The following is a 19,453-nucleotide window of genomic DNA, read 5'->3' as shown; positions in this document are numbered from 1 at the left end:
TCCTCGACCACGGCGGGGACAGTCCTGAGGAGCAGCTGAGGGAGCTGGGGGGGCTCTGCCTGGAGAAAAGGAGGCTCAGGGGGGACCTTCTTGCTCTCTGCAACTCCCCGACAGGAAAGGGGAGCCGGCCTCCCTTCCCAGGGAACAAGGGACAGGAAGAGAGGAAACGAGCTCAAGCGAGATTTAGGTTGGATATTACGGAAAATTTCTTCCCCAAAATGTTTGTCCAGCCCTGGCACAGCTGCCCAGGGCAGAGGTGGAGTCCCCATCCCTGGAGGATTTAAAAGCTGTGTGGATGTGGCACTTGGGGACATGGTCAGTGGTGGCCTTGGCAGTGCTGGGGGATGGTTGGACTCCATGACCTCAGGGGGCTTTTCCAGTCTGAACAATTCCATGACTGCAGGACAAGGCTGCAGCCCAGGTCAGGAACTGCTGAAGAGGGAGATGGAAAAAAGGGACACGAGGGTTGACAGACCCCCAACACCACAAGGAGCTGCTGGAGGAGTGTGGAGAAGCAACACCATCCTCCTGGGCAGGAGCTGCTGCCCTCCCCACCTCGGCTTCTGGCCGCTGTCAGATGACACAGGAATGGACATTTTCTCTATCTTACAAGCAAAATATTCCCATTAAAAGTATGACCCAAGCATCCCCTACCATAATTTAAGGAGAAAGCCACCTGATGCAGCAGCTCCATGCCATCACACACCACCACATTTTTTTTTTCCACAAATCATTGGTTTATTAGAAAGGTTTTTTTTCCCTCATTTTACAGCATATATATATATTTATATATATATCTTATGTGACAAAGTTAAATACAGTCTGTTTATGCTCGTTAAGTAATGACAGGTTAATTATTTTTAGCGCTATCCTGGAAGTCCAAAAACAACCCCGGGATGGGGTCGGGCCCTACAAAGCTCAGCTCTGACAGTAACACTGAATTGTTGGGTATTTACAGGAAATTGAGTCCCTTTTTGTGACCCCTGTGTCACTCTGACCTGCTCCAATTTCTCGTTTACACAGTGAGGAGGCTCAGGGGGGTTTGATCCTTTGACTCCACGCTCCAGGAGGGGACAGGGAAGAGGATGAGGATGGAGAAGGGGACAGGGGTGCCACTGCATCCCCTCGGTGCCTGCTCTGAAATCCCACCCTACAGAGCCTCCCTGAGGTGCCCCAACCACCGTGACACGAGGGGACCTGCACCCGCAGTGTCCATGTCAGCAAACCATCCCCTGGGATGGGACAGGGAAGCTCCCACAGGGAAGAACTGGGAAACCCCTCGTGGAATAAGTCAGGCAGCCCCAGCTCAGTGTGACCCTGTGTGTGGGATGGGAACGGTCCCAAGGCTCTCCTGCACCAGGAGCCTGTGCACATCACTGCTTCAAACAGGGGGAAAGGAAAAGGAAAGAGGGGAAAAAAAAGGGATATCTATACTCTGGGAGACACTCTGAATTCCTGCTGCTCCCCACTGCTCCAGTGCCCATTCCTATGGCAGGGAGGAGAGCAGCACCTGCTGGAGTCACCACTGCCCCCACCCCTCACTGTGCCCAAGTCTCACCTGTTGTGTTTTTTTTTTTCTTCTGCAAAATTCTAAATGAAGATTTTTTTTATTTTTTTTTTTTTTACATTTTATAGTACATAAAAACTTCAAAAATACATGAGCTTGATAAAATATACATGCTTAGTTCGTTCTGCATCTAGCTGAAACTATAAATTGAACCTTTACAAGTGTCTTGGGTCACCTACAGCAAACATATTTACACAGAAGCCACCAGAACAAGTACCACTAAGAACTGGCTGTAAAAAATATTATTGCGATATACTACAAATGTAACCTTTGATAGGAGCTACAAAAAGCAGCATCTTTGTTTACAGAGTTCAGTGCAATTCTTTACATTAAAAAAAAAAAATAATCCTATAAATTAATAAGGAAACAACCATCAGTGTTACAGAGGAAAGAACACGCTTCGCACCCCCGGCCGCGCTCCTCGTCCTCTGTATTGCTTCAATTCCTAACAGGATTTTCCTTCTCTCTCCCATCCCAGTGCCTTTTTCCCAACACCACAGAAGATGGAAGTCAGAGTGATTTCTTTCCCCCCCCCCTTGCAGGAGAAGAGTGGTCAAAGCCCAGACTGGAATTCCCAACCCCAAGGAGCAGCTCTCTCCAGTCCGGGATGTGCAGCTGCGGTCCTGGCACAGGAGAACACGGATGCAGGATGGAGAAGGATGGGAGCTCCAGGCACACACACAGCTCCTTCTCCTCTTTACAGTAAGATCTTACTTCCACCTTTGCTGCTCACACCAAGAAAAAACCCACATGTGCAGTGAGTAAGGCCTGAAAACTGAGGCCTCCTCGCCGGGATCTGCAGCCGACAGCTCCCGAATGTTCCATCGCCAATTACACACCGGGGTCAATCATGCTGACTATTTTAATTAGATGACCTCATTAAAAGGATTTTGAGAGACCTATTAGTGTGGATGAGACCTCATTTATTATATACAAGGCGGCAGAAGGAAGATGACCAAGTGTAAGAACCCAGGGGGGGAAAAAGAAAGCCTTTCCAAGTGTCTCGCTGGTCTGCAGGTGAAATGGTTCTTGGAACGGTGCCGCTGCGTGCACGGAAGTGTGGGAGCGAGACATCCCTGGGAGTGGATATGGACAACACTGCCGCCCAGCCCTTGAGCCTCCGGCTTCTTCGGCTGCTCAAGAGTGACAGGAAATGCTCAGGCCTCACCCGCCCGCTGGATCAGCTCCGTCCCCTTCCCAAAACTCTGAGGTTCCTTCGTTCTGTCCTTCATGTGCCGTGGCTGGGTGGGTGCTGCAAGTCCTGTCCTGAGAAAATGGGGTGCAGCAGGGGGTGGAGGTGCAAGGCCGTGGCGGCGGCGGCGGCCGCGGGCCTCGGGGCCAGGAGGGTCGGGTAGAGAGCGTGCGGGACCGGGTGGAACGTGAAGGGGCCCGGGTGGATGGCTGAGGCCGGAATGATGTGGATGGGGTGGCTGGCCAGGAAGGTGGCGGGGTGCCCTGGAATAATCGAGTGGGTCAGGTGGGATAAGGAGATGGGCGTCAGGTGGGGCTGGGGGATGTGGTGGACCTGAGCGAGGGGCTGCGGGTGGGGGTGCGGGTGGATGCCGATGGCGGCGGCGGCGGCGGCGGCGTGGTGCTGCAGGATGGCGTGCTGCACCGTGGTGATGGACGTGGCCGAGGCCGCTGCCGGTTGCTGGATGTGGATGGGCTGGAGTGCGGGCGCTGCCGGTGCCAGGGCCGCCGAGGCGGGGAAGGCCTTGACCTGCTTGGCCAGGAGCTGCTGCTGGATGTGCTGCTGGGCCGCCTGCTGCAGCTTGCTGTACTTCTCCATCTCCTCGGGGGTGAAGGTGATGGGCTGGCTCTCCAGTGGGGCCAGAGAGGAATCTTCTCCCCCTTCCCGATCCCCTTCCATGCTCGGCTCGCCGCTCTGAGGCACATAGCCAGGAAAGTGCTCGACGTCTGGAACTAAGGGCATCATACTGGTTTCCACTGGGACCGGCTGGCTGCCCCCATCCATGGGTTCCAGCCCATCGCCATCGTTCGGATCCGAGAGGAAGTTGTGTGACATGACCAGATCTCCGGAGCCAAAGCACTCGGGGAGCGACGGCGCTTCCAGGGGAATCGACGGCATCTCCACGGCAGGTTCGTCGCGTTTCGGCTCGTCCAGAGGTTTGTCCTGAATGACCATCACCACATCTTCCAGGAGAGACTGCCCGGCCAGCTGACCCTCCTCCATGCCTTGGGAACCGTCCTCAGCATCCGACAGCTCTTGCTCCTCACCCCTCTCCAAGCCAGACTCCTCGTATCGCTTGGAGTTCGGTTTCCGCACCGTTGGCAGCTTCCCGATTAACGGGAGAACCGGTTTGTTGCCCAAGGAAGGAGGAAGTTTTGGGCCAAAGTAGCCCTGGGGAGGATCTTTGAGCTTTATTCCCACCTTGTTTGCCCCCGCCAGCACCTCGTCAGCCACACAGGGCTTCTTCTCAACCTTCCTGGACTGAATCTTTTCCAAAAGCAGCTTTGCAGTGACAGAGTTTCTCTCCTCAGGACTGCAGTCCCCTTCCGAGGCCCGCCCCGTGCCAGAGCTGCTGCTGTTCTGGGAGAGAGAGCCAGATCCTTTCAGATCCTCTCCTTTGCCCTCCTCTTTCTTCAGCAGTGATCCTTCACCTCGGCCTGTCCGGAAATAGTGCGGGGATTGGGAGCGATAGATCTTGGACCTGATGAAGTCCCTCCTGCCAGACCTTCTCTCCTCGGGGCTCTCGTGGCCCCGTGAGCCCTTCCGTGACAGGGACCTCTGCGAGTGGCTCCGGGTGCTGCGGCTCCGGTCCCGGCTGTAGCTGCGGCTCCGCTTCCAGCTCCGACCCGTCACACTCCGGCTCCTCCTCTTGCTCCGACTGCGGCTGCAGCTGCTGCTGCGGGTCCTGCCCCGGCTCCTCGATCTTGACCTGCCCCGAGGGTGGGTTCTGCTCCTGCTCCGGCTCCTGGACCTGCTCCTGCTCGAGCTGTAGTCATCCTCCGACGAGGAGTATTTGCGCCGCTTCGAGCGGTGGTTCGAGCTGTTGTAGTCGGAGTCGTCCTCCGAGTCCTGGGAGCGCTTGGAGTGGCAGCGGGAGCGGTCGCTGTAGTCGCTGTAGCTGTCGTCGGAGTAGCTCCTGCGGCGGCTGTACCGGCTGTGCTCCGAGGAGGCGTCGGAGCTGCTGGAGTAGGACCTGTGGGAGGAGTGCCCGCGGCCCGAGCGGGAGCGGCTGCGGGAGTGCTCGCTGCCGGAGTCGTAGTCGTCGCTGTACTGGGACGGGGATTTCTGCCGGCAGTGCTTCCCGTGGGAGCCCTCGTCGCTGTCGTAGTCGCCGCTGCTCTGCCGGCTCCGGCGGCCGGGCCGGCCCTGGGACGCGGCCGGGCAGCGCCTCCTCGCAGCAGGGACCTGCTGCAGCTCAGCCTTGTGTTTCTTGCTGCCGTGCTCTTGGCAGGAGTTACCCCCGTCCTCTTTTTTACCGCTGCTTCCCTCCTCGGCAGACAGGGATTTCCTCTGGGACTCCTGGGAGCACCGCTTTTTCTTCTGGAAGTGGCTGCAGTCTTCTGACAGTTCGGGTTTCAGCACCCGGTCTGACTCCGTCGAAAGGGAGGATTTACCTTTTTTGTGCCTGTGCCTTTTCCGCTTCTTGGGTTTCTCTTCCCCCAGCTCAGCTTTCCGGCCCTTCTCCTCAGCTTCCTCCTTGTGTCTGCGTTTGTGTCTGCTGGACTTTTTGTGCTTCTTTTTCTTTTTGTGTTTGTGGGACCTTCCTGATTTACTCTTCCCCGTTATGCTCTTACTGCTGTCCTCCCCCTCCCCCTTACCGACGCTGCCCGGGCCACACTCCTGCTTGCTCTGGGATTTGTTCTCTGTTTTCACAGCAGAACTGTTGCCTACGCTTTCACCCTCCTTGGCTTTGCTCACCTCACCAGACTCTGTGCTCTGAGTGTTGTCTTTACAAAGTCCCCCCGGATCCTTGGATTTCTCTGCCCCTTTCCCTTTGGCATCTTTGTTGCGGGAGAGCTTGAAGTCGAAGTACAGGGGGTTACAGCTGTAGGACACAGAGGGCTCAGCTTTGGTGAATATGAGCAGCTCTGAAGGCCACTGCAGTGTTGTGCTCTCATCTTTACTCAGAACTGGGAAAAAAGGTCCTGTCGGGTGTTTTGGTCCCTCAGAGCCATCTCTGCAGCCCGAGGCAGGTGGAGCAGCTTCTTTAGCAGTGTCTGGCTCGGGGGGTTTGCTCTCTGGATGGTGTTTGCTCTCCTCTGTACTTTCATTCTCCTGGATGTCTTTTGGCTCTGTTTTGCCCTGCTGGGATGTGGTTTCAGTAGTACTCTGCTCCTTCTGCTGCGCCGTGCTCTCAGTGGCTTTCTCCGTGTGCTTCCCGGGTTTGGGTTTGGGGGAAGTCCCCTTTTTCACTTCATTTGTGGTTTTTTTGTTCACATTTTCAGCTTCCATTTGTTCGGTTGACTTCATGAAAAGCAGGAATTGAAAATTGGGCTTCACTTTACAGTGGGCTGGGGGGATGTAGTGGTAGTACTCTGGTTCCATGGCCGTTGGTCCATCTTCTCTCCTCATCTTCTTCAGTTTCGATAAGGTGCTGGCCAGGGACCCACTGTCCTTGTCGTGCTGGTCATCGTCCTCTTTGCCGTCAGAATTGTTGGTGCCTTCTCCCTCCCCAGACTTCTGTAGGCTGCCAGCCTCTGAAGACCCCCTCTCATCCCCTTTTGCCCCATCTGAAGAGCTGGACTCTTCCACATGGTCCTTGAAAACAGAAGCGATGGTCTCCAGCTTGACTGGAGTCTTCTTTGCGAAGGAAAACGACACCCCGATCTTCTGCAGTGGAGTCCCCAGAGAGCTCTTGATGCCAAAGCTGATGGCCTGTGCTGCCTGGGAGGGCGCCTGGCTTGGCATCACACCCTGTCCAGTGTTCAGGAAGCCTCTGTCCATAGTCATCTCTGCAGCCTGGCCAGAACTCGTCTGGACGAAGGAGCCGCTGTTGGCCGCGGAATCGTCGTCGTCTCCACCTTCCTCATCCACGGCCACAGTGGTGGTTCTGAACATGGGCCCACTTCCAGGAGCACTGTGGGAACAGGGGAGAGAGAGAAAACAGCTCACTGGTGTCCATGTACCTCTGGAGTGGGATTGATGCCTCAGCTGAGACAGTCCTACACAGTTCAAGTGCTCTTGTACCCACACACACACGCAAAAAATAACATTATACAGCCACTTGGAATTTTTAATAATATTAAATAACTGAAGAAAACATAGTGATGGATAAAGCACTTTGGGGATGCTCTGGATTATCAGTTTAGTGAATTCATTCTTACCAAAACTGCAGCATGAGCCTAAATGTTAGCATGAAGCTTCACCATCGGAATCTGCACAGGATTCTGGAGCAGGAGTGTCAGCACAGCACAGGGCTGCAGCCCCCCTCGTGCTCCAAGGGTGCTCTAAGGGTGCTTGGGACCACCCAAACTCACCACTCAGGCTGCCTCCTCTGCTCAGCCAGCTCGTGCAGGCGCCGAAGGGCCTTCTCCTGCTTCCTCTCATCCTTCCGTGACCTCGAAGAGACATTGCGAGCAAATTCCCTTTGCTTGAGATCTTTCAACCTCTGAGGCAAAAGAAAGGAGGGACAGATCAGATCAAAGCTGTTTGTGCTTTCGTCCAAGAGCATCTCGTTGCTGTAGCACTGGAAATTACGGTGTCAAACCCCTCCCCAGGGACATTTATTGAGCCAGGATGGAGCAAGAGCATCTCAGCTCAACAAACCCAACGGAGCACAGCGCCATCCGCCCAGCAGCTAAAGGAAAACACAACCACTGATCACTTTTGGCTAAGACTTCACATCTGTGTACATCCCTTTCCAAACAACGTTACTGGTTATCTTTAGCACGGACAACGAAGCTGACTTCAAAGCAACAAGCAAGTTCTGGAAGGAAAAGGGGGGAAAAAAAAGGAGGATTGTTTATTTGCTGCTCTTGCAGGGTGCTTGACAAACAGTGCATGACACGAGCCTGAGGAGCACGGGCCAAAGGACAGGAGGGATTAGCTGGTGCCAGAGTTACCTAGGAATGACATCTGACAAAAGCAATGTACCAATTACATTGGAGAAGGAGCCAAAAACCCCATGCAAATGATTCTGTAAGCAAATCAAGGATACAACATACACCACAACCAGTTACTTGCTTTCCTGACAGTAGTTCTGAGATGCTCTCTCAAGAAACAAACTACTCTAAATGCAGGAGGGTCTCTTGGGGTTGAGTACTTTGGGGGGCAGAAGCACCGAGTTCCCCAGAAATCTTATCATGAGGGAATAAACACAATGCCAAGGAATTTCAAACACCCTGACATCACTGAGGAAGTCTAGGTAGCCAATTTTAATAGAAAATAAACAGCCAAGACTTCAGAACATTTTGGAAAGTCCTTGTCTCGGAGCACTAGGAGAAGAGGTTGCTGGTTTTCCTTGGAATATATGTGGATATTCACAATGCTTTTTTAGGGTGCTCTACAGAAGTTGAAGTAACAGAAAGCAGCAAAGACAGACCTCTACCATCCTGAAGGGACTCACTGTTCTTTTTTAGTGCACAATTCAAAACCCTTTCAAAAGGCTCAATTCCAGAATGCATCCTGTACTCAGCTTTTGAAAGAAGTTTCATGTTTTTCAGGCATTTCATGCAGGGCCTGAGAGACTGATGGGACTCGGAGCAGGAGTCACTTTGGAACAATTCTCGTACAGGATGTACATAGCACTGGTGAATTCTAAATACTTCTGGCTGGCTGACTCTGCCTCTTTCCTGGAGCAGAGTCAGCCTGCCACACACAGGAACAGTGGATCTGGAAACCAACCCAAAGCTCAAATTAGAGGAATTAAGCTGGCCCAATGTAAAGAGAACATTGCTTTGTGAAAAAAGGGAAAACTGGACGAGACAGAGGATTCTCTTACCTAATTGTATTTACTAAATGTGGTTGAGGTGCTACCAAAATCAGAGGGGAAGACACACAAAGAAGATACAGCTACAGACACCAGTAGAAAGAAACTCACTCTTGTGATCTGGGTTCCAAAATTAGAAGGGTTTGCTTTCAATACATCAGCTGAAAACGTCACATCACAAAGAAAAAAAGAAAGTAAAAATATAACAAGAGTGGAAGAGAGGAAAAAGAATAAAAAAATACAAGCAAGCATTACTAGAGAGCTGTGGGTGTGTGGTGCCAGCTACTCTACAGAGCAGGAGAGGAGCCAGCAGAGCTACAGGACCAGGATGGGGGTCTGGAGAGGGGGGACACGGACACGGACACGCACGGACACAGCAATGATCCCACCTGGAACAGCAGAGCTACTTTCACCAGGACAAGTAAAGGGCTCAAGGGTTTTGTGGTGTATGTTAAATGTTGAAGAGTAAATTTTTTTTCCAAGAGGGAGGAAAAAAAAACCAAACCACAACTAGATGGGACTAAAGCAACGCCATCGGCTTTTTCAGGCTGATTTCGAAAGCGTGTCTGAAATGCTCCGGGAAGTTACAGCCACCAACAGCTGACAACACTATTTAATGGGGGCTGGTGCCAAGTCTCGAGATCACTCACCCATTTGGAAAAAAATATGACCCAGCTATTTAGACCAGACATGAACTGTGACCTTTCCCTTTCAAGAGGAAGGTGTGATGGTGCACCCAGAACCCCCTCCAGCCCCTGATCACCTCCAGGGACACAAAGTGGGCTCAGAGTTGTTGGGAATAATGCAGCTGCCCCCCAGCCCTCCTGCCTTCACTACATGGCAATTTGAATGCAAACAGAATTAAATACCCTTTCTTAAATGCTGACCTTTGTGTGTCTTTGCAGCCCCAACCTCCCACTCTCAGCACTTAAAAATTAGAGGTGTGAAGCAAATGAACCACCCCAAAGCACTGTAACCCCACAATATCCACCACAGCAACCTCCAGCTGCACCCAAACCTGTGCCCTTCAGGGTGACAAACCACTGACTGTGGTGTTGAGGCTGCTGAGAATCTGCTACTCCTCAAACTGGGGAAAAGCTGGTCTGGCTTTACACAGGACTAAGAGATCTCAAGGCTGAGTTTCTTTTTGTCACACAGGAGCCAGAAGGAAGAAGGGTCTTGCTGGGGGAAGTACAGGGTAGAAAAGCTCCACAAATGCACCATGCCAGCTCCTTGGGAATGTAAAATATGGAATGTAACATAGTTCAGCTTATTTGACTGCCCTAAAACAATGCACCCATCATTGGAAATGACTCCTCGAGTTTGCAAGAGACCTGCCTGGACTGCATTATCTTCCATAAATGCACCCTGGGGTAGGGAAAAGGGAGACAACATGAGCCCAGACTGCTCATCCATAAAAACAACTCAATAATGGAACTCTGAAAACAGCCAGAACTTCTCCTGACTGGGGAGAAGCAATTCCAGGCCTGAAGTACAATTTTCCAGCATGGAGCACTGAAATGCTTCTCATACACTCCAGGCCTCAGCCTTCCCAGAAAGTCATCTGAACTAAACAGAGACTTAAACCAGGCTTACATTAAAGAAATTTCCACCTAATCCCAAGGCAAGGGTTCATTATTCCAATCCTCCAAAACCTCTAAATTCCTTTTTGGATTGCACCATGTGTTTGAGTGTGAGGGAGGCTGGACAGCCACAGAACTGCCCCTTCCCCCAGCACAGCAGAGAAATTTCAACAAGGATTTAACACAGCCACTCCATCATCCTTGGGCAGCTTCTCCCCTCCAAAAGGAGCCCTGGGAAACCACCTTCTTAGGGTGAATCCTGCCTTTTTAAAGTCTTCTCATGGTGCTGAGCAAGACTATGATTTTTTCAACAGGATTAAAGCCACCAACCTGTATTAAATCAAACACAAGCTTCATGCTGCTATAGGATTTCAAAATTAGGAGGCATTTTTTGCTCCACAGGCAGTGTGTTTTCTGAGGAAGCAGTAACGTATTTTCAAGCTGTCAGATGATAACAACAATCAAGCCAAGGAATATTACTCTGCTGGTTTATTGCTTCAGCTGTTAGAAGGGCCACACCAGTGAGTGAGTGACCAGCACATTAGGACACAAATCACCAGCACTTATATGAAGTTTCTCCAGATTTCCACACTCTGGAAGCAGCACTTCACTACTTCCAGCCTTCCTGTGTTTTATTAATAGCTGCCACCCCCCTCAGCTTTGTAACAAAGAAGAGTATTTTAAGTTTTCAGCCTTGTTTCTAACAAAATCATCATCTCTACATTTCCCCAGGAGTGCAAATGGAGCTCCTGAAGAGCAGGTTTGTTATCAAATCTGCAGCTACGTCCGGACTCCAGCACAAAGAGGCCACAGTGATGGATTATCTCCCGATCCCTGCGTGGCTCAGGAGGGGCCAAATTGGCAAAATCCACCATCACCTTACAATTCCCTGCAAATCAGCTTAAACCAGCTGCCCTGCAGCATCTCTGAAAAGCTCCAGAGCCCAGCACAGGCACAGCAAAATGGGGAAACAAAGGCGGGGGAGCAGGAACTATTCTAACAGGAAAGCCACAGAATCATCACAGAATGTCCTGAGCTGGAAGGGACCCCCAAGGATCATCGAGTCCAACTCCTGGCCCTGCACAGGACACCCCAAAATCATACCCTGTGCCTGAGAGCGTTGTCCCAACACTCCCTGAAAGGCTTGGGGCCATGAAACCACTCAGCACACCCCAGATTCTGCTGGTGAGGTGGTCTCAGGTGAGACCTCCCCAGTACCCAGCTGGGGTGTGGAGCTTCACAGGTTCAGAACCAGCAGGAAATGGATCTTCTCAGTTGAGGTGACAGAGCCCTGCAGTACCACTGAACTGAGGCCCTCTGGGAGACATTCCTGGGCTAAAAGTGCAGAGCAAAAGGAGATCATGTTATTCTCACAATACAAAAGCCCCTTGACAGACCTGAAAATCTGAGACCTTCATGCCAAACCTCAAACTGAGGGGATGGTGAGACCTGATCCACGTACAGAGCTGGGGACAGGACTCCTGTGGCATCAGAGCCAACTCCTCCCCTGCTACTGTTCTCAAATCTGCAAATCTGCATTAAACAAAATAATAATAATAATAGTAGTAATAATACTAGTAATAATACTAATACTACTACTAATAATGTACTTCTCATTCCATGCCAGCAGATGTCTGGCTTTCTGAACTTTTGATGTCTGCTTGATTCTTTGCCACATCAGCTTCTGGGAGTTAATGACACCATCAGCTAAACACAAGCTCCAAGGATGGCAACCTTTATTGTTTTATCCAAGTGAGAACACAAGCCTGGCCTATCTTTGGTATTTGGTAATCAACATTCTTTGCATGCTCATTAATGAAGTGAAAAGGAGCAGAGAGGAAATGGCCTGCAAATGCTGCTTTTATTGCATCTTAATTTCTTCTCTGACACCACATTTTCCACTTAGGAAAAAATATGATAATGTGACAGAGATGGCCCAGTGACCCCAGCTCTGCCCTGCAGGAGGTTGGCAACCCTTGGAATCACACTGGAATCACACTCCAGGCCTGGTATGCTAAGGGCTGGTTTTACTGAACATTCTCCATGTCTAAGTGCTCCTCTCCAAATGTGTCTGTCATCAGCAAATGAGCAGCTGAACAACCAGAACTGGGTTAAGAAAAATATCACAGGATGGTTTGGGTCGGAAAGGACCTTAAAAAACATCCAGTGCCACCCCCTGCCATGGCAGGGACACCTTCCACCAGCCCAGGTTGCTCCAAGCCCCGTCCAACCTGGTCTTGGACACTTCCAGGGATCCAGGGGCAGCCACAGCTTCTCTGGGCAACCTGTGCCAGGGCCTCCCCACCCTCACAGGGAACAATTTCTTCCTAACATCTATCTAATCTAAACCTACTCCCTCCCAACTTAAATCCATTCCCCCTTGGCCTGTCACTCCAGGCCCTTGTCCAAAGTCCCTCTCCAGCTCTTTTGCAGCCCCTTAAAAGTCAATTAGTGGGATTTCTTGAGGATAAGGCATTTCTGAGGTGGAAGAATCTCCCATGAGGAGATTCTCTCCTCAGCCTTCTCCATTTAAGCTGTGCTTGGAGGCCCAAGTTTTTGGAAAGCACAAGTCCAAGTCTCCCCAAACCAGGAGACTCGGGCTCTGGATTTAAGAGTCTTCATCCACCCCAGCAGTGACTGTGTTGGTAATTCTTTTGTGCTTTAACAGATCCCTCCCTCTCAGCATTAGAAGCAAAGATGCAGATAATTAGGGCACAAAGAGAACTGCAGATCTGTAGTTTCAGTTCTTAGCTCCACCCTGTTTCCCAAAGAACTTCTTTATGGAAATACATTCCCTTTGTCCTTTAACAGAGAGAATCTATGCAGAATTAATCATCTACACATCCAAAACAACACACATTTCGGGGGGGGGGGAAAGCTACATAAAAGCCTTCATTTCAGTCCTGGTTACATTCTCCCAGGGAACCTGGCACAGGTTCACACAGGAACACGTTTGTTTTTCACAGGGGAATGTTTTGATTCTGCTGGGTCAGTGACTCAGTAAACAGCTGAACCCCTCAGCAGGGGCACGAGCAGGAAAGGAGTGCCTGGGTGTGAGATTCTGTAAGTTCTTGGCTTGTTAAAAAACCCTCACAGTAAAGGCTGACTGGAAATGGTTCAGAACTGACACCTCAGGTAATTCCAACTGTAACACCTTCTGCAGGCTGCTCCAAGTGCTGGGCCCTGCACACCCAGGTTTATTGGACAGGAATACACACACTGGGTACAGCCCCAGGTAAGGGCACCCACCCTCATCTTCACACAGACCTAAGGTGGAGTTTCTATCTTGATGTCAAAACCCCAAATGGAATTAAGGGCCCACTTGGATGTAATGCCCTAAGGGCACATTCCCACCGAGCCCAGAGTGCTCCAGGACTGTGGGATCTCCCAAGGATCAGGATAGAAAAGCAGTACAAAAATCACAGAATCACAGACTGGTTTGGGTTGGAAAAGACCCCAAAGCCCATCTAGTCCCACCCTCTGCCATGGGCAGGGACACCTTCCATGCCCTCTCCAACCTGGCCTTGGACACTTCCAGGGATATACACTGGGTCCATATTCACCACCCAAGCTCCTCTCTAGCTGCAAAAGTTTTCTTCCAACATTTTCCACCTTTTTTCTGTACACTTTTATTAATTATTACTCTGTTGACAACTGTGACTGGACACCATCCGAGGCAGGACCCTTCATAACCTACCAGGCCTTTAGCTCAAGATCTTACAGCTAAAAAAACCACCACTAAAGACATCAGCAGCTTTCCAGGGTACAGGAAGTTATGAGATCCATGGTTAAAGACTTTTCCAGTTGCTCACTGAAGGATCTGTGAGGGAACTGAGCTTATTGTCCCTCCTGCAGTGCCATCTGCACCCACTCCAGTTGCTTTTAGTCCTCTGACTTCCCCCAAGAGGGACCAGAGGGTGACCAGAAGGTTACAGGTCTTTAAAACAGCTGCACTTCTCATCTCAACTATCAAACTAATTAAAAAAAAAGCTAGGGAACAACATTGCACACCTCCAGCAGGATGGATTAAAATACAGCAACTGAAACAGGTTTGTGAGAATAAATGGAAGGTTGTTTTCCCAGGTAAGGAAATTCTGTCTTTTGGATAGAAACTTGGTGTTGAGGTTGATTCAGATGGAGCCAAATGCTCTAAAAAAACAGGATAGCCAGGAAATGATAGAATAAACCTCCCCTTTAATTGTTTGGTGTTGGCACAATTTTGGTGGGTCCAAAATTTATCCGGTTGGGATCAATACACTTACCTATCATCCCTGTTTGGCAATAATCTTGAGTTCCTTCCTGGAATACAAGACAGTGTCTTTATAACTGGGGAGCAGAAAGGGATCTGAGGATGGAACATCTATTTACAGGGACAGCCTGTGGCTCGCTGCACCACAGAGGGATAAGCAAACACTTCAACGTCAGGGGATGTGGAACTAAAAATACTTAAAAGCAAAAATGATCCTGGAGAAATCAAGCCAAGAAAAAGGGAAAAACGAGCTCTGTTGCCTCAAAAATTACCACTGAGAAGGCAAAATACTGCAGATAACATTATACCAAGCCAGGTTGCTGTAACTATCTAAGATACTGTAGCAGCTCATCTTTCCAGGAAAGCCAACTGAGTGGCCTACTTTGAAGAAAACTTTCTGGTTTTCCTCAAAAACTTTGTGCTCCCCTTTCTGTAACCTTGCCTTCTTGTCCAAAAAGGCAAAATGTGAAACATCAACATGCAACATATAAAAAGTACAGCTTTGCTTTTTTTTTTTTAATTAAACTACCTTAAAATTTAGACTGGACACAGCAGTGAGATGATGTTACTTATGCAAATTCACTCTCATTATGTCTCTGGAGTTTCAAGTTCACTCCCTGAACACAGACCCAACAGGGTCACACACATTTCAGCCTGACACAAAGCTGGACAAGCAATTTTTTCCCTAAGCAAAGCATGATTGCTTCTTTGTCTAAATCCCTCTGTAACTGGAAATTAATGCTGGGTGATGCAGCCACAGTTTGGAGGCTCATTTGCTCCAAAGCCTGCCTGAAGTGACTGCAACGGATGGAATTATCCAAGAACATAATTCCTCTCAAAATAATCAGCAACCCCTAAATTCTTCCTGCTGATGAGACGTCCCCACCCTGTGTGTCTACAAGACATTTTTCTCTCAGGTCACTCCTGCTGATCACTCCTTTTATACCAACGAGGGGTGGTTGCTTCCACAGGTTTGTTTCTTCCTTCACAGCATCTCCAGGTGCTGGAACAGCTCTGGGCCTTGCCAGGCTCACGTCAGTCCCCCATTAGTCACCGAGGGCTTGAACAGGAGCTGACATAATTATGCTGCATCAGCACACTGAGAATGTGACACAAACAGGTCCTTCCACCTCCTAAATAAATGCAGGTCGTTGCACCCGAGTTTCAGCCAAGCTGATGGAAACCTTCAGGTGAAGTTCACAGCTCTCAGGTGTCAGGACTGTGTCAAAACAGCCCTTTGCCCAACACAAAGTGAATGAAGGCATTTCTGCTCTGAATTCCACTAAACCAAACTTGGTCACAGAAAACTGCCCTGCCACGAGAATTCTTGTTAAGACTCCCTTACAGAATCTACTTGGAATACTATCACAGCCTACATTTAATCCACACACAAAAAAATCACATTCTAATGCCCTATTCCTGTTTTTAAGCTGTTCACTGCTATTTTGCAAGCTCTAGTACTCTGCAGCACATCCTCCACGAGGTATCAGCATTTTAATGATTGTGTTGTTAGAATTTATGACTAGGAACATCAAAACCCTCCTCTGAGCCATTCCAGCTCTGGGTGAGCCCAACACCGCTGTCTGCTGTGCAGTTACATCTCATTTAGCAGCTTAAGTGGTCAAACAGACCAGGCTAACACATGAACTTTTTATTATTTACTGTGCAGTGTGAAATACCCTGTGAACACATCCCTACCTTGGGAACAAAGCCAGCTCCACACAGACACTGAATCCGCCTTCTCCTGAGGGTTACAGGATTTGGGAAGTGCTCCTCTGACACAGCCCATTATTTCCTGGTCTGTTTTCAGTAACTCAACAGAACACAGACTGAAGTACTAAAATACTCACACATGGTGTATCATCACTCCCCAAAGCTGTACTGTGCTAAAAGTGAACTGGGAGCCATCCATATCCACATGTTCTATTCCCAGTTTAACAGCAGCCCATTCCTGCCCCTGGGTCTCTCAGAACTGGGGCTCCTTGATGCCAATCGTGGATTGGGGTTTGGGGTTTCTCTGTTGTTTTGGATTTTTAAATGCATAAAAATCTTACCCAGCAACACAAAACACCTATTCCTGGAGTTATAAGGAAAACAGATACACCAGGGAAATTCCAAGTATTAACCACAGACAAGACCACCATGATGAACATCAGACTGGTGAACTGTGCTATCAGCACTTGGTTACCTGTTTGTGAGCGTGGTCATAAGAGTTTATGTGGTTGTCAAACTCCTGATGCTTCTGATACTGCTTGTCACAGAGTTCACAGTAGAAGTTTGCTCTGAGGTCTTCCAAAGCCTTGGCAATGGCCTTTTCTTTATCAACATAATCCTAAAATATTAATAAAAAATGCTTCTGTTAAACATCCTGTAAAACAGACTGGAAGATGAGGAGTTAGTCCTTCAAGGAAAAATAGTGTTTCAGAAAAACTTAGAGTATATTGATGGTTATATTTATTACAGAATCAATCAGATTGGAAAAGACTTCCCAAGATCATTGAGTCCAACCTGTGCCCGATGCCCACCTTGTCCCCCAGCCCAGAGCACTCAGTGCCACGTCCAGTCCTTCCTTGGACACCTCCAGGGATGGGGTCTCCACCACTCCCTGGGCAGCCCCTTCCAGTGCCTGACCACCCTTTCCAGGAAGAAATTCCTCCTGCTGTCCAACCTGACCCTCCCCTGGCACAGCTGGAGGCCGTTCCCTCTCCTCCTGTCCCTTGTTCCCTGGGAGCAGAGCCCGACCCCCCCCAGCTCCCCCCTCCTGTCAGGGGGTTGCAGAGCCAGAAGGTCCCCCCTGAGCCTCCTTTTCTCCAGGCTGAGCCCCCCCAGCTCCCTCAGCTGTTCCTGCTGCTCCAGCCCCTTCCCCAGCTCCGTTCCCTTCCCTGGACACGCTCAACGTCTTTCTTGTTGTGAGGGGTCCAAAACTGAACCAAGGATTCGAGGTTCTTTTCTAGCTTTCCAGCCACTCTTCCCTCACCCTGGAGTGCTCCATGGGGTTGTTGTGACCCAAGAGCAGGACCTGGCACTTGGCCTTGTTGAGCCCAGCTTATCAAGCTGAGCAGTCTTTGCAAATTCACAGGTGTGATTCCAGAACTTTGCAACGCCACCGACTGCATTTCTTACACAGAATATCACCTTGTCAGAGCACAGGTATCACTAAAACAGACTTAAAACAAGGCCTCCAGCACTGACAGGGGAAGGCAGCTCTGCCTCAGGAGAGCCTGTGGGATTGTCTGTGCTCCAAGGAGAGGTTCAAAGCCTTGAGCTCGCCCACAAACGCACCGGCAGCGTGTGAGAGGCACAAACACATCAAACCAAGGAGGATTCCTGCCTTTGGAACAGAACTTCAAATGCTGGTGCTTCCTCCATTTTGAGTGCTAACAGCTGCCTGCTTGATCTTGGTTTGTGTGCCTGAATTCAGGAGGGAGGAATGCAGCTCCAGCTGGGAATCACTGCTCAGACACCAAGGAGCCCAACCCACCCCAGTAGATTCCCTGTCAGTGAAACCTTCCCAGGAGCAACACTGTCCATCAGGCTGAGCCCAGACACAGGGATCACACTGGGCACAGGGAGCTGCATTTAATGAGCAGGGGGAAGGAGACCACCTTGAAGGCTGCAGACAGGATTTGTTTCCTTATAATTCAGCGTCTTTATAGGTGGAAAACCAAACCTGCAGGCAGAGGTGGTGTCCGGATTGGCAACAGTCACATCCTGCCCTCTTTAGCTACAGGTTTGGGGTGGGCACAAGCTCTGGGACTCTGGGGCAACCCCAGTCCCTCAAGTGGCTGTAGTGGTTGGAAATGCAGGTGCTGGAAGGAGCCTGTGCTGCTCCCCAGCCCTGTCCCCAGGGCACAGCCCCAGCTCAGACACCTGAGCCCCAGACACAGCAACCTGAGGGCAAAGCAGCCCCTCCCCTGGCCAGGCTGGCTCAATTACAGCCCCACCAGCAGAATTAATAAAACATCACCACTCTGCACAAGCACTGGGGAAGGTTTACTCTGAGGAGGTGCTTCTTACTCAAAACCAGCTGCAAACGCTACATCCCAAAGCCCACTGCAGCAGCACATCCCAAACAGCCACTTCCCACAGGCAATTCAACTGGAATAAAGAGAATTATACAAAAAAAATAGCCTAACATTAGAGAAAAAGCACTGAAGGGTTTAAGTGTTTCCATCTTCAATACAAACTTCTCATGGGAAGCTTCCTTGCCCAGCAAGAGGAAGCAGCAAATATTTAAGAGAGATAAACTGTGCAAGATTTTTTTTTCTCTTTCAGTTCAGATCTTGTTCAAGGCAATATGTTTTATCTCCCAGTTACCACATCAAAACTGCATTAAAAGAACACTACTGAGCATGTTTTATATGATGCAAAATTTATGTAAAAAATTTCAGCACCTGAGGAGGGGAAAAAAAAATATCTGAAAAATTCCCGTGCTAATGTTTGGGGTTGTTTTCAATTTAGAGCACTGTTCACCTCCTAAATAAAAGAGATGTATTGCAACTTCCTGCTTCCATCTATTACCAGATGCCCTTGTTAAGAAGAAAAAAGAGAAAAAAAAAATCAACAAATCTGGAGGTTTGAGCCTGAAGCAGGTCCCCAGGAAGACAAGAAAGGAAAACAGAGCAGCGTGAGATCCACAGAACACTGAGGTTTAACGTTCCTCTGAATCCCAGAACAAGCTTCCTGCACCATGGGTAGGTTTTTTTGAGCAAGCATCCCGTGGCTGAACAATGAAACTCAGCCATTTGAATGATCAGAATCTATACAAAAGGAGGGAATTAAAGAACATTTATGGTTTGCTTCTTGGCTGCAGAGTTATCCCAAATTCCTCTGAGGCTCCCTGAATGGCTAATCAGGATGCACAGTTACATAATGGCCTCCTGTGGAGCAATGCAAAAATAAGGACTGCAGAGATTTTGCACAGATTAATATCAAAATGCAAGGGGTAAGGATGAAGCATGATAATAAAAACCCACTGGAGGTGGGAGAGGCTGCTGCTGCTCCAGAGCTCCTGGAATATGCCCGGGCTGGATAAGGGCAGGAAGAGAAAAGAGTCTCAGAGCAACACAAATTCAGCTGCATTTGAAAAGAGAATTGCAAACTACAAGAACTTCAGAATCCTCAAATAGTTTGGATTGGAATGGACTTTAAAACC

The 19,453-nt window shown here is 49.6% G+C and overlaps 1 protein-coding gene across 5 annotated transcripts in view; it reads right to left on the bottom strand.

Annotated features, from left to right (window-relative positions):
• Positions 1 to 2,096: 2,096 nt before the first annotated feature.
• GPATCH8 (G-patch domain containing 8) overlaps positions 2,097 to 19,453 on the bottom strand; it is a 54,024-nt gene continuing 36,667 nt past the window's right edge. For all 5 annotated transcript variants that reach the window (XM_051772710.1, XM_051772713.1, XM_051772712.1 and 2 more), the window contains 3 exons: positions 16,487 to 16,630; positions 7,016 to 7,146; positions 2,097 to 6,615 (listed from right to left, as the gene is read on the bottom strand). In XM_051772710.1, coding sequence (XP_051628670.1) covers positions 2,796 to 6,615; positions 7,016 to 7,146; positions 16,487 to 16,630 — 4,095 coding nt within the window. In that variant the 3' untranslated portion in view covers positions 2,097 to 2,795. The remainder of the gene's footprint in view (positions 6,616 to 7,015; positions 7,147 to 16,486; positions 16,631 to 19,453) is intronic.

This window comes from Manacus candei, unplaced genomic scaffold (assembly GCF_025592945.1).
Source record: "Manacus candei isolate 608988 ecotype Guabito, Panama unplaced genomic scaffold, ASM2559294v1 h1tg000158l, whole genome shotgun sequence".
NCBI classification, from domain to species: domain Eukaryota; kingdom Metazoa; phylum Chordata; class Aves; order Passeriformes; family Pipridae; genus Manacus; species Manacus candei.
This window is presented reverse-complemented; position numbering and strand designations above follow the sequence as displayed.